General features: G+C 34.8%; 2 protein-coding genes across 4 annotated transcripts; both read left to right on the top strand.

Moving 5' to 3' along the window:
• Positions 1-6,183: 6,183 nt before the first annotated feature.
• Positions 6,184-7,361, top strand: MEE14 (maternal effect embryo arrest 14). Its single transcript, XM_078324233.1, has 4 exons — positions 6,184-6,495; positions 6,625-6,698; positions 6,802-6,963; positions 7,006-7,361. The coding sequence occupies exons 1-4, from the start codon at positions 6,267-6,269 to the stop codon at positions 7,162-7,164; spliced, it is 624 nt and encodes a 207-aa protein (XP_078180359.1). The 5' UTR covers positions 6,184-6,266; the 3' UTR covers positions 7,165-7,361.
• A 1,963-nt stretch (positions 7,362-9,324) lies between these two features.
• On the top strand, positions 9,325-13,644 carry LOC144574243 (hydroxyproline-rich glycoprotein family protein). 3 transcript variants are annotated; one of them, XM_078324168.1, is made up of 7 exons: positions 9,325-9,540; positions 10,778-11,060; positions 11,845-11,959; positions 12,134-12,574; positions 12,669-13,137; positions 13,244-13,284; positions 13,408-13,644. In XM_078324168.1, exons 2-7 carry the CDS (start codon positions 10,831-10,833, stop codon positions 13,444-13,446), a joined length of 1,335 nt encoding a protein of 444 aa, XP_078180294.1. In that variant the 5' UTR covers positions 9,325-9,540; positions 10,778-10,830; the 3' UTR covers positions 13,447-13,644. The 3 variants fall into 3 exon arrangements, with proteins under 3 accessions (XP_078180294.1, XP_078180290.1, XP_078180293.1); XM_078324164.1 differs by having other exon boundaries at positions 9,338-9,534; XM_078324167.1 differs by lacking the exon at positions 9,325-9,540 and adding an exon at positions 9,819-9,958.
• Positions 13,645-15,660: the final 2,016 nt, after the last annotated feature.

Genomic DNA, 15,660 nt, shown 5'->3' with positions numbered 1-15,660 from the left:
TTCTTCTTCTTTTTTTTTATCACTGTACATGTCTTTAATGTTTGAAAAAGATATTTTATTTTTACTTAAAATTAAGTTTCTAAATGACAATAATTTTTCTACATTATTTCATTTGAAAACTATTTTTCCTTCAAGGATAAGGGCCTAAGATTAAATCTCTTAAATGCTATTAAAGTGCTAAAGACACTAAATTTATCTCCGTGTCACAATTTGGCAATTAAATTGTGATTTTTTTCGAACCATTAAATATTTAGTATATTTTAATTAAGCCGCTATTTTATCTCTCTGTAAAAGTTTATAATGAAGTACATAGTATAATCCGCATTAACAACAAAAAATGCTCATATTAGCAAATGGGTATATAAATAAAATATTGTACATGTTAATAAAGAATTTGGCAATTCCGCAATTAAATTGTGTATTTGATGAATTTAAATTTAGCAAACTTAATAAAACATTATACTAATCCTCAAGCTCTTAGCCATTTATTAGTAATTTTCAACTGTTTTAGTCAAGCATTATATAATATTGAAATGAGCATTATAACAATAGTGTGTATCTTAGAAGAGGAGGGATCCACTTGCACTCTTTTTTGGTGACACCTTATTACACTATACATTTTTAAAGTCCAAACGGTCGATTTAAACCGTTCAACATGATGGATATATTAAAATGTGCTTACAGATTAAATTTTATATTTTTTTTTACTATTTATTAAGATCGGTACAAAAATTCAATAGTCTAAAAACAACAATTTTGTAAAATACTTAATAAATAAAAAAAAATTAAAAATATAATATTTGATCTGCAAATACATTTTAATATATCCATCATGTTGAACGGTTTGGATCGACTGTTTGGACTTTGAAAACTTAAAAAATATATATATATATAATTCGGTGTCACCAAGTAAAGATATAAGTGGATCCCTCCTCATTTTAAAAATGATATATAAGTTTTAAGTTGAAAACAACAAGTGTATATTTTAAAATAACTAGTGTGCAATTTTAAATAAGTTGTAGCAGCATGTGAATACCTAAAAGATGCTTTGGAACACATTATTCTGAGTTTCTGACATTTTTAATGGAAGTCAAAAGGAGCCAATGAGGTCCAATTAAAGTGCTAATTAAGTTAGTTCCTCTATGTTTTTGCACTGAATAAGAAAAGAGATTTATTGAAAAGTAATTATCGCAGCCGACTATCAACGAGTCTTCATTATTTTTTTCTACCACTATGCGTCTAAGTTCAACATCAAGAAACAGAAAAGTAAAACCTTCTCCAATCCGACTTTTCCTAATTACTTGATGCACCACGGAAACAGTCATCCACCACTGAATTTTTTTTTTTTTTCCTAACATGTAAAGTGGGGTTGCAGATTGGCTCTGTGGTCCCTCCAAAATGAGGCCGCAGAGTCAATGTGCAGTCTGGGTAAAGATGTAATTCTTTCAAAACGGAGGTGTTTTAGTTTATTTTTTTTATTATTATGGTATATAAAATAAATTCGGTTTAATCTATTTTAATTTAAAATAAACAATTTAATTCGGAATAACTTTACTTCACAATCAAACATGACCATAAAGAATATCGGTATGTATTGTTTTACTTGTGTCAAAATTTAATAACACAATTTAGATTTATGATAAAATAGTTTTAATTTTCTATAGGAATCTTAATACGGATCAAACAGTTTCAACCGAACATCGGACCAAATTTAGTATAGTGTCTGAAATACCTCCTGCATTTGGATCATTTTATATTTTAAACAGATGATCTGAATTATTAAACAGCAATCAAATCCGTCAATTTATGGCTTCTAGCAAATACTGTGTCAAAAAGGAAAAATTGAATATTATGATATTTTAATGGGAATATTGGATATTTGATGAGATGTGTATCTCTTGTTTATCTTATTTGATTAATTAGCTGTGTATTGAGTAATGTGATTTTGCTCCATGTTCGGAAACTAAAAAGAGAAATCTAAAATTGATTTATTTATTAGGAGACAGCTTTCAGAATAATTAATGAATTTGAATTGACAGACAGTATATTGAACCTTGCAGCCACATATTTGACAAGCACGAGCAACTTATGCTCCAAGATACATGGTTCAGAAAATAAATTCGAAAATGACAATTGGTCCCTAAAAAATACCTTTTTAAGTTTAAAAACTATTAATTCTTAAACATTTCCACCCCGACGCGACTATACAAACTACGTGCATTCATTAATTTTGAATCTTCTTGGGCTCTCTGGGCCGGCCCGGTTTTCCTCCTTTTAGAGGCCTGGCAAGGCCATTTCTTTTATCTGATTTTGCATGTCATAAACCAATTGATGTTTTTGCATCGTCATTTTTGTTAATGATAAACCAATCAGGCCCTGTTCGGCGGCCTGCTAAGGAATGAGAATCAATAATTTTGAACTAATTTTTACTGTTCATCGTGGGAAAAATAACTTGGCTCTGAGTGAATTTTTTTTTTCCCACGGTGAACAGTAGGGAGCCGAACGGGCCCTCAGTGTTTTAATATTGGGTTTATATGCGGTATGCGGAAAGCCACTACATACTCCATATGTAGTATGCGGCTGCATATTCAGATTTTTATACTGACTTATATATACGAATTTTAAATTATAATTCACACACACACATTTATAAACAAATATTCGGTAATATGTGGTATAAACCACTGTTAATATACTGTAAACCGGTATTATGTTCTGAACCGCATATTCAGATCGAATATATAAATTTTTATTCAGATTGCAACCAAATAAGAATATTTGACCGAATATTCGGCCGAAAATACTGAATATTACTACACTGAAACCAATTGAAATTTTGTATGCCAATAAATAAATGTTGGTATACGTCTATTTGATAAAAAGGAAATCATTATATGATGTCTATTTGTGTCCCAAAAAAGAAGTAATTGATGTATATCAAATCCAACTAAATGCTGACATATCAAATCCAACTAATACCTTAATGACAAGCTTACATGATGTATATTTATGCCGCATAATTAAATGCAATAGCTGATATATATCAAATCCAACTAATTATTGACATATCAATTCAAACTAATAGCTTAATGACAAGATATTAAATTGGTTTTGATAAAAAAAAACTGGTTTAAAAAAAATTGAGTTTAAATATCAACAAGCACAATATAACAAAGGATTTGTAAGTTTTTTTTCATCTCTCTCAAAAGAAAAAAAAAAAAAAAACTGATACATCAATTACATGATATGCATTAGTGGATTTAGGGGAGTCTGTATCCCATGTACCGAAATTTTTATTAATACCACTGTTAAAAAAAAACACAAATTGTGGAAAATTCGAAAAATATCAGAGTCGTCAAGTCAATATACGACCCCGTTCTTAGGGGACCGCATATTGAATTGGAGGTCTCGAAAAACTCAAAAATGCACTGTAATATACTGATATTTAGATTTTTGGAGGTCCTCCAATTCACTTATTTTTTAATTCCCCAATTTCAGTGGTGTTTTGGTTTGTTTTTTTTTTTAAATGATATTAAGAAAAATTTCAGCCTCATGTAAAGAACTGAGTACAATATTTCCAATGGTCATATTTGATTGTCGAGTATAATTAATGAGGATTAAATTACTTATTTTATTTTACTGTTCATATTTTACAACTTGTTTAATAGTTTAAGTTGTAATTTAAATTAATTCACTTGGAGGAGTAAGATGCTGGAAAATGTATATCTGACTTTTTGTCTATGACAGCAGGCCTTACAAATAGAGTAAGAGTGGAATAAGTTAGTCCGGATTAACTCATTTCTTACTCCGTCTTACTCTTCATGTTTTACTCTTAGTTTGACTACTTAAGTATAGAGTAAGGGATTTACTCCACCTCTTACTCCACAACCAAACATGACAAATCAGATTAAAACTAATACATTGTTTATTTAAAATAGGAGATCCATTTTGAAATTTGTATCGAATTAAAACTAACAATTCATGAGAAATCACTTTTAATCTAGTAGCAAGGGTAATATCGTCTGTGTGAAAAGTTGCAGGTTTGAATTATGAATGAAAAAATTTAATGTGGATATTAAATAATTGGATGGCTCGACCTCTAATCTTTACTTGAACAAAAAAAAAAAACTAACTCATATGATCATGTCTCGTTGTATTCAGTCAGATGTTGCACTAAGGGGGGAGAAGTTCGGATCCCCTAAAGTAACCCAACTTTTGGGTTTTGGATCAGGATTGTCTGATTCGAATTCGTCGCTTGAGATCACTTCGGGATTCAGATTCGTTACTTGAGATGTGTGCACTCCACTTCGAATAAATTATCATGGATTAGAATCGGACGGTCCGGATTCAAAACCCAAAAGTTGGTTTACTTCACTGGATCTCAACTCGGGGGGGGGGGGGGGGGGGTCATTAAAAATAATATGTATTTGACCTTTTCTATAATTAAGATTCTGCTTAATTAAAATAATAAATATGCTTTTCTAAATATATTTTTATAAACACATATTAATTTTCTGTTTTCTATAAAACTTAGGTCTCCAAATCACATAATATAATTTATTCGCGTATTCGATCGATAATTTGATAACAAAAAAAATGTTGCTACACTAGGGGTCTAGGACTGTGGCACATGGTTTGAAAATCGATCCAGGTTTAACTTTTTTCTGTGGGCCGTGGGCCGTGGGCCGTGCCGAGGGATTAAATGATGTAAAAAAAAACGGGTTAACGGTATTTTACTGAACAAGTGGCGCCTCCAATTCTCGTTCCTATCCCGATTACTGACTTTCGTGCATTCAGATTTTCAGGTTTTAATCCTCTCCACTAAATGGAGCACAATGGATGGTCCTCCCTAATATGAACCGTCCATCTTGATTTTTTCAAAAAGAGCAACAAGGAAAAAGAGGGATTGGAGTATCGGACAGAAATGGACGGTATCTAGAAATCCAAAAGAATCCATCGAATTGGAAGAAGATCGTTTTTAGTTTCATACATTCTCGATTCTACCACTTCGATCTAGCGACTGCTCGACACAACAAAGGTTGGTGGTCCCCCCACAATAAAGTAGTAATCTATCTTCAGAAAAGAATAAGACTCGTGTACACTGCTTTACACACATGTTGTAACTTATATTTATGAGGTACGTCGATGTAATTATGTTTTTTCAAAAAATATATATATATAGATAATTTTTTCCGATACAATAAATCCTAAAATTTTGTAGTTAATCAGTTTTATTTAAACTTAATGTATATATTTAATTAACCAATAATTAGTTAAAATTATGAATTAAGTTATTATTAAGTTAATAAATAACACTAGAATAAGATCTAATAGTAAATAAAAGAATAGTTGATTAATTTTAGTCATCATTCAAATTGAGACAACATAATTGTAATAGTTCTAGACTTCTTTTTGAATTCAAATTTAAGTGCATTAAATAAAAGATAAAAGTTTATTAGTCTTGTTCTTTGGTTGAAGTACACTATAAATTTAAAAATTTCAGCAAAAAAATGATATTATTTTGAAGTATTTTAAATTAAGAATCTCACACACTTATAGTGATATCATTTTTAAAGTACTTATAATTTTTTACCTTATAATATATATAATAAAATAATGTATAGATATAATTTTTTTTAAATTAATAAGAATTAATTGAACCTGGATGCATGTGACTCCGTCTCTATTTAGATATATCAAATAAATTATTATATAGTTTTATAAAAAAATGAATTAGTTTCCTAGAAAGAAAAAAAAATCAATATAGATCCTTCAAACAACAAAGCAATATCAAAGGTTTAAATAGTATTTATTACGTCATAGTGGAACGGTTAACAAAAAATAGTATTATATCCATATAACGTCGTTATAGTACCGATAACGTCATAACTTTAATGATCTCAAAACATTGTTATAGCGCTATTTATAATCATGTTCAATATAGAGAAGTATTAAATTTGGAGGACAATTTTGTGTACCCATAACATCTATCCAAATCAAAAAACAAGTCACACGGACAAATCTCACGCGAAACCTTTCACATGGAGACACGTCATCGAATAGTTGAATTCTCTTGTCCGTAACTTGTGTAGTAAACTTTTACTGGTTTCTTTAAACGTCCGAAATATCTCCTTAATCCTTATCCGGTTCATTCTTTCCTCTTCCCGCCTACTAAAAAAGAAATACACAAAGAAAATATCTAAAAATAGTAAAAGAAGACTTCTAATAAATTGTTGAGGAAGTAAATAAAAAGAAAATATCTAAAAATGCTGGGATCAACGCTTCTTCGATCTCCGGCGATCTCGTCCGGTGCGTTGGTTGGTCCGTCCATGGGGAGAGGTGGCAGATCTGAGCGGAACCGGCCTCTCGTAATCCGTAGCCAGAGAAACTACCCGCAATTTCCAAAGCCTCTGAGGCCTATGGGTCGACCGACGCTCTATGATGAGTTCATAGATCATTTGCCTTTAGTCGATAAAACTAAGGACAAACTTATCGGTTTGTATTTTCTGGAATTTTATTCCCTTTTATTGCCCAAAAGCAAGATGGTTCTCTATCGTTTTTTATTTGTTATGTTAACTAGAGAAAGGAAAGCGAGAGATTTTGATTTGTTATGTATTTTGGCAGATTATTGTACAACACTTGAAGGGGAGGAATGCTGTAGTTGCTGGGATGCCTATTTTGAATTGAAAGAACTAGAAGTAAGTTCGCAAATCCCTTATCTTTTCACTAATGCAATATTGCAATGCCATGTTTTACATTTACAAGTTTAACCTTGTGGGTTCTGATTGTTATATATTGCAGGAAAAATGGCCCGCTGAAAAGTTCAACAGTTTTTTGCGAGATGTTTCGTGTGAAGACATGAAATCACTAATTTTTTCAACACATTTGGCTGCAAGAATTGAAACGGAATCTGACAAGGTAATACAAGAAACAACAAAGGAATTGGGGGAGAGAGCAGTGGAGGTTCCGAGGCACGTGCCTGATAGTTTACCGAAAACAGTGGAGGTTCCGAGGCATGTGCCTGATGGGTTACCGAAAACACAGGAAGAGATCGATGAAGAAGAGCAGGCTCAAATGCCATCTTCTGATTTTACCAGGCTACTTCGAAGCTTGAGAATATATCCCTCGTGGTATGTTCCGCGGCCGGATGTCGAGAATGATTAATAAGAAAGTGTTCTTCATGAGGGTATTGTATGAAAGTTTGTATATATTTAGTAGTGATCTAGTGGTTAGTTTTACTGGTAAGAAATAAAGATTCATATCTTAGTACATTTTTTTTTCTTTTGAGAAATTAGTGTATTTTGTTATTGGATTGTTCTATGACTTGTGGTTTTTTTTGTATATAATATTACTTAGTTGTATATCAGTATAGTTACATCTGATTTTTAATTTTCTGGGTTTTCTTTTGATGAAAGTGGTCAAAGTTTATCTATCGATTTCAATCCGGCACTGAACATTGGTACTGGTATCTAACCCTGCCCAACTTAGGTATCTCACTCCCAAGAATACAGAACCAAATATAAAATCTATAGTAAATTCAAAGATAAAACCTAAAATAACCCGACCCAGATCAGTACCAGTACCAATGTTCATTAAAATATTATTGGGTTATGCTTTTGTCATGCTTTTGTCATGCTTTTGTACTGGACTACTGGTATCTAACCTGACCGGTAATAATCCTACAAAAGCATGACAAAAACAAGTCCAAAAAACTCACAAAAGCAAGTAAAATATAATTAATGGCCATTATGGGCTTATGGCCTAGGTAAACACAATTCATATCACCTAAGGTAACATTAATATTTTTGTAGATTCTGACAAAAATATTAAAGGAGCTTTGTGCATTTATCTCAGACCGGATTGTTCAAATATTATGTTACCATGGTCAATATGAATTCGGATCCACACGTATTCAGGGGAGCAGTCGACTCCCTCTTGGATTTTGAATTTTTATAGAAATATATAGATTGAGACCGAACTGGCCCTCCTCTGAAATTTTTTTTGCTCCTCTAGGATTCTTATTTGTAATTTGAATTAAATTTTCGATTAAAATTAGAATAAATCATTTGAATTATGATTGATAATTAGAAGTAGAAGTTAGAGCATTGAAAATTACAAGTCGGAGAATTATTTTTATTTTATTTTATTTTTATCTAATATCTAATTAGTTAATGAATTTGAATCCAATTAGATATTTAAACCTATCATCAGGTTCTCTTTAGATCCTTTTCAAGCTCTCCTCACTATCAGTGACAAGAAGCATACAATTACAATCCCTATAAAGATGGTCGAGGTCACTGCGTATCTTTCTCCAGTGATGAAATATAGCTAAGATATTGGCATAGATAGTTTGGAAAGAAAACCCTGAGTCCCCTTGCCCCTTGGGATGTTAATCTCTTTCTATATGGCAAAACAACCTTTCATTGTTCCCTATTGAGCCTCAACTATTCCATGAAACCTCTGGATTTTGTAAATTTAAAATGGGAACCCCATCGATGGATTCTCCTTGAATATTAAGGAATGAACGTATCTGATTTTTGTAACTCACTCAGTGTGCACTTGATGGTGCAACAATTCGGATAATATTGTGATTTCAGGAAAAAAAAAAAAAAGGAAACAAATAATGCAACAGAATGGTCCGTGTTTCCTGGGTAGCATAGGACCTAGAAGGTCTTCGACGAATTCTACTAAAAATATGAGACGTACTTCTTATTATTCTTTTAATATATATAGAAAAGATGCTAATTAATATCACATTATTAGTTTCTTAATTAGCCTATTAAATTAAAATCGGGCCTCATCATCGGCCCAATAAAACCCAAACCCAAAGATAAAGAGGCAAGGAAATTGAAAAACATAATCAGGCCTAATCATCGGCCCAATAAAATCCAAACCCAACGACAAAGCGGCAAGGAAAATGAAAAACATAATCGGGCCTCATCATCGGCCCAATAAAATCAAAACCATCCATCACTCCTTATTTAAAATCGGACCTGATTCGCAGATCGCAATCATCTACACTCGAAAAGACAAACTTTCCCTCTTCTATCAAGAAAACCAAGAATCGCACCAAGAAAAACTTTCTTGTCAGGAAGGGGTATCTCCGTCAATCCAGCATTCATGGCCGACCAAGACCCAGAACAGCCAGAAGGAAACAGATTCCCACCCGTGAAGGTCGAATGGCGCGGCCGTTTCCTTTTAGTTTTAGGCGACAATCGCGATCCACATTTTGCGCAAGTGAGCGAAGAAGTGTCAAATAATTTCAGAAGGTCACTCAGCCCGGCCCATCAAGAGGCGGAATCTATATCGGACCTCCAATCCGCCCCAGTTCGAGCTCCTTGGACTCGCTGCCGCAAAGCCTATCGTCCATCTCTTTAACGCAGCTCCAAAATGTCCCAAATTCGGACCCTCCTTTCCCTCCGAGTTCCAATCCTCTTGTTTCCTCATCACAAACGCAAACCCAATCCCAATCGAGCGGCGGTCCTCCGCTCTGTACAAGGTCCCTCCCCTGGCCGCTGGGCGGATCCGGTTTGGGTTCGGGTTCAGGCAGAGGCGGAGCCAGCCCTTTTCAGGGGTGGGCAGTTGCCTATCCCTGAAAATTAATTTTTTTTGGACCGGATATGGTATTTTCAACCGGCCTCTGCAGCCCACAATATATCCTTGGCGTGGCCCAATTAATTGAAAAGAATAGAATAATTGAAATCAAGTGCAAGAAGCCCAATTAATTCCTTGGCGTGGCCCGTTCAAAGAAAGAAGCAGAGGTGAGATTTTTAAGGTCCTGTTCAACACTTCGCTGATTCAAAAGAAAGAAGCACGGTCTGCACGGAGGGTTTACGGAGGCGATTCAAAGCAAAGGGTTTACGGAGGCGATTCAAAGCGAAGCACGGTCTGCACGGAGGCGATTCAACCCTGCTCGCTGATTCACGGAGGCAGACCCTGCACTAGCGACAGATTGACGGTTTGAAACCTAACTCTATTTAATTGATGTTTATCAATTGATAAAATCAGTAGCGACTAGCGAGTTGGATAAAATTGAGTACAAATATGTTTTCATTCTACTCAAATTGGATAAAATTGAGTAGAAATTTCTGTTTACACCCAAATTGAGTAGAAATTTCTGTTTATACCCAAATTTTAGAAATTTCTGTTCATACCCAAATTTCTGTTTCATTCTACTCAAATTGCATAATTTGTATCCTAAATTTCTGTTTATACCGCTTTAGGTTGATTTTGTAAAATTGAGCTGAACCCTAAATTGGTTTAACAAGAACCTCCCTCTGATCCTACCCTAAGGCCACCTATATCTGAATATAATCCAAATGAGCGTGACAGAATTCGTCGATTTTATCTAGTAAAAGGCCCATGTCAACCTAATAACCATGATTTTCCCCAAAGAGATATAGGGGGTACAATGAGAAGATTTAACAAAGATTGGTTTAAACCTGATCAGTATGGCTCTTGGTTGGAATATAGCATTGATAAAGATGCGACATTTTGCCTTTGTTGTTATCTCTTTAGACCAGAAAACCTCGGATCAGGTAGAAGGACCAACTTCGTTGTTATCTCTTTCGTACTTATTGTTGGATTGTTGAAGTTATTAGATCAATAGATGAATTCTTGAATTGTTGATTTTTTTTGAAATTTTCATATTTCTTGGTGAATTGTTGGACTTATCATATCATTGTATAAATCGTTGAATTTGTTGAAAATTTTGTATCTATTGTTGGATTATTCTGCCCACCCCTGACTCAAATCCTGGCTACGCCACTGGGTTCAGGTTCGGGTTCCTCTCGTTTGACACGTTCTGGACCTCCCTTTGCCTCGCTATCGATGGCGTTTTTCTCACCTCAGCCTCAGCAAACGCCTTTCCAGCAACTCCAGACACCGCAGTTCCAGTTCCAGCCTCAGCAACAGCAAATGCAGTTCCCGCAAATGCAGGCGCAGTTCCAAGTGCAGCAACCGCAGATTTTGCTTTACACGAAGGAGAAGGCTCCTGCGGGGTGGAGCACCAAGTTCGAGGATTTGCATCAGGAATCACAAAATGTTTTGCTTCAGATCGAGTTGGTGTTCTATTTAATTATGTTTCAGTTTTTCTTTTCTTTTACGGTTTTACTTGTGTGTATGGTTCTAGGGTTTAGGGTTTTAGGCCAAATGCTGGTCTCTTCTGCGTTTTCCCTTTTGTTTTATAGCTTAAAAACTGTTATCATTCCAGTTAAAGACTGCGAGCTGGGTTTTGCCTTTGAATTCCCATTCCAAAAATGAAGTTTGAGTCTTCTTATGTTTTTTCTAAAGCTACATGTTGGCTGTTCTTCTTATCTTCAAAAAAGAAAAAGAGTTTTCACTTTTCTGGCGTTATAATTTTCTGTGATTTTTTCACTATAGTTTCATTTATTTTGTGAAGAGAAAAGAAAGCAAGAGAATCTTGAATTGAAATATCTGGAAAATCTTGGCTAGTACAGTTGGTTAATTGCTTATGTTTGTTTCCGGGTTTAATTACCTGCCATCAGGTCATGTCAGGTTCAACATGCTTGCAGTTTGGATTGGTGCTCTAACTGTTATGTGCACTAACAAGGAAAACAAATAAATAAAGACAAACTTCTAAATTTGCTCTATTTTTAGTCATTTTTAGTCAATAAGTGCTCAAAAGAATTAAATCCATATGTCTACAAAATCAATTTGAGTCTGGGGATTGTGCATGGCCCGCCTCAATGTTGAATTAATTTTGTTAATTTCAAATAAATAAGTGCCAATGAGCTGACCTGATTTATTGCCACCTTAGGCAATCCATTTGGAAAATATGAGGATGATTTTTTTAACGGTTGATTCAAACTTTCATTTTTTCAGGGAGAGATTAAGGCAATACAGGGACGAAAGCATGAAATTGGATCAATGCACCCGCCTCTATGATTCATCTGTTTCCAACGACAGCTTTGAAGTTGATGCTGCTCGAATTGTCCAGGTTTATTTCCTTTTTTTTTGTTTCTCCTTCACTCTAGAAAAAAAAAATCTAGCATCCTTTACATCTATCCCGCATGTTAATCTGTTTTTTTTAACTTTACATGTCGGTACAAAATTTGAAAAAAAAGAAAATTATATAGATACTTACAAGGATGTTGTCTTTCACATTCTTAAGGAAATTGGAGGTACAAATACTGCAATAGAGAGAGAGAGGGCATCAGTGCAAGAACTAGTTACTAATGTAAAAGACATGATTCGCAACACGGAGCTCGCTATCCATACTTACATGATGCTCCGGCCCCGCTTTGTCAGGCCTGTCAGTGGACCTGCTGAAAATAATGTCTCAGCTGCAACTCAACCGGCCAATCAGATCGTACCTGCTTCCCCATCTATGCCAGTGTTTGACTTCTACAGCGGGGTGCCGAAGAGGCCATCAGCCTTCATGCAACATACAGTTGAGAGGTTACAGAATTTTCTAGAAGAATGCGTAAGGTGGATAGGGGAGCTGGAGCAACTGGTGCAGATTGATGCCAACAGGAGATGCAGCGATTCCCTTGAGGCTCTACCTAAAGTCATGTCGAATGTGCATGACTATTTCATTTATGTTGCGTCCAAGGTTAGATTGTTTTGAGTCTCATGAGCACCTCTTTACAGCCTTCCTTTTAGTTATTTTGACTTCAGTGGAATCACTCTTATTGCCTTCTTAATAGGTGGAGAAGCTTCATCAATACATGGAATCAACAAAAACAACTTATCTGATAGAACAGCGTCGGCATGGGGATGATGCTGACCCATTTCTTGAGGCAAACCGTCGTGAAGCAGCCCGCCTGGAGGCTGCGGCAAGGCGGGTCCACCCAACACTGCATCTACCTGCAACACAGAATCCTCCGCATCAACTAAATGCGTCAAATCCGACACCGACATTCCAACAACCATCCTCGCAACCTACTCCTGCCGGGTTCAGCACACCTGCACCCGCATCATCGGGTGGGGGTCTTTTCTCGACACCTAGTGGGCCGACCCCTTCGTCTGCTCTTTTTGGGACCCCATTTGGATCCACATCTGGTTCTCTGTTCGGGTCTACACCCGCACCGTCTGGGTTTGGGTCAACCACGCCAGCATTGGCATCTACACCTTCTCTAGGTGCTGGATCTACACTCTTTGCTACTCCACAATTTGGTATATAATACTTCTCTTTTTGTTTGCAATTTGCTATATTTGAATCCTACTTTTAATCATTTCTATAATGATTTAACTTGCAAATATGTACCTATTACTTTCATAGGCGGAGCGACTGTTTCAGGAGCTAGCTTTGGGGGTGCATCCGTAAGTACAATTATGTTTCATATGCTATCCTTGTTCCAAATAACTTTAATTATAAATATATATATATACATATCTGTTCTATTTTGCCTAATAATTATATTTAATTTTTCCTTCCTATTGTAGAAGTCCAGTAGGCCAAAATCTCGTACAGCAAGACGCTAGCTAAGTACTGGTGCAAACTACTAGTTTAAAGTTTCATGGCGTCTTGTACCATTCTATTGGTGCCTTTTCATTTTTCTCTCCTCCTTTTTAATATTTCTTAATTTTGATTTTTTTTTTCCCGTTTGTGGGTGATTCAAATACCTACTCTATTTGAGTAATGTGCTGAACTCAGGAAGGATTAGAGAATTGGTTTCAATATGTTGCCGGAATATTGGAGTTTTACTTGCTAAAAAAAATTAGTTGTCGCGTGAAATCTGCCATGTTAAGTGATATATGCTGCATATGCTTGGAATCCGTATCCTCGCATTAACTCAGATTTTGAGTGAAGTTCTTTTGTACAGTGGTTATACGCTTCGGTTTCTTTGGATTGGGTATATATATAATATATATAATATGAGGAGAGCTGAAGTGCTTCCTCATGTCTTTCATGCCTCTCATCATGCCTAACATTTTTTTTTTTAATTTTCAAAGTCCGTTAAATGTGATATCTATCCTAAATGTTCTTGGAGACCAAATTATATATATATATTTTATTTTTTTTATGATTCAAAAATAGTGATTTTGTTCCTATCTAAAAAAAGAGTAAATAATTTTCATAAAATATAAAATTTGATTTTCAAGAATATTACAAATACGAATATTATGTTGAGCGGTTCATCGATTATTTGACCAATAAAAATAAAGATCAGAGATAGAGAATTTGAAGTACGGTGAGGGATGAAAAAACTGGGCATGTGGACCCACCTCGTATAATATTAATTTGGAAATCCACGTGGGCACCAACTTTGACGTTGACGTTGACGTTTTCTATACTTATTAATCACTTGCCCAATTGTGTTGGTGAATGTGTGTTAAATCAAGAAAAGAACCAGTCCACTAGTCCACTATCAAATAACTTATTTTTCGTGGCCATCAAGTCCCTCTAGTCTTATATGTTTTGTCAGTTGACACCATCATAATTTATTGGTGCTACCGTGATAGAGAGCGTGCTTGCTAATCTTGCTAATAGAACACTTACCCTTTATGAGGAAGTATAAGAGAACCACCGCTGCAGTAGTATAGTGGTAATGACATAGCCCTGTCCCCTGAATGTGTGCTATTTTTAAATATATGAATCTTAGTACATTTGAACAGAGGGTAGGGTATTACGCTCTCCAATCTCAGTCCATTGGTGATTGTAGCCTTGAGCATATATTTACTAGTGACTCACTAATCACTATCAGTAAAGAATTTGCGTGCTGCGCGTTGCAAACTGAAGCAGTTGCTTTGAAGAAAGTTGTTGCGTTTACACTTGACCGGGGCATTACATAATGCAAATCATTATGCTCTGTTGGAAGATGTTAACGTGTATGCTTTCTCAAGAGTGCTCTGTTTGATGAAATAAATTAATATTAAGAGTTTAAGACCTGGCAACCTAGCTCAACCACTTGACTTGAGCATGGATTCAATGAACCTACCTAGCCTGTTGACAGCCGCCTCCGCCTTAATTTAATGCATTAAACAATATTTACGATATCTCAACATATATTTTGGTCGTCATGGAACCAATAGAAGAAGGACCCGACCCTTGCTTCCAGTTGACAATTTTTTTGCTTCTTTCCTTGGAGCTTGTATAATTTGCCACGATGTCAAATCTATCTATGTTTCCTGTTTTGTATTTAGGTATATATGGAATCATGCAGCACCAAATAGTTAGAATAGTATAATTTAATTTCATAAAGCCCGGTAAGGTATTTTTATTTTATTCAAATTTATTATTTACAACTGACCACCTTCTGCTCTTTTCCCTCTGACTATGAGTATTTGAACGACTAATTTAAATTGTCATTGTAATTCAAATTTACAGTAAAAATATGCTTAAAATTTAAATTTTCCAGTGTTTTGAATTATTTTTCTATTTGTCTAAAACGGTGTAGGATTTTAAAATTTTAGAATGCAAAACCCAATGGTGACAGGGAGGTGGACTTTGAACTAAAATCCACAAATTCAATGTCTTACTGTGATTGGTTGATTAATTCATTGATTGGGGTTTTAGCTGCTAAATGGTAAAATTCATAAATATATATATATATATATAGAGGTTGGCTAAGATCAAAGTGGTAGTTCCTGAGCTTTGGTGCTATCAATTCATTTTTCAATTTTCAAAGTTTAAAACGTCGATCCGAACCGTTGAAGTTGTTCTCCATATTAAATTGTGCTTGGAGACCAAATTTT

The sequence above is a fragment of the Carex rostrata genome, chromosome 22 (assembly GCF_964058835.1).
Source record: "Carex rostrata chromosome 22, lpCarRost1.2, whole genome shotgun sequence".
Taxonomy (NCBI): Eukaryota; Viridiplantae; Streptophyta; class Magnoliopsida; order Poales; family Cyperaceae; genus Carex; species Carex rostrata.
The sequence above is the reverse complement of the archived record's forward strand: the minus strand, read 5'-3'. Positions and strand labels throughout refer to the sequence as shown.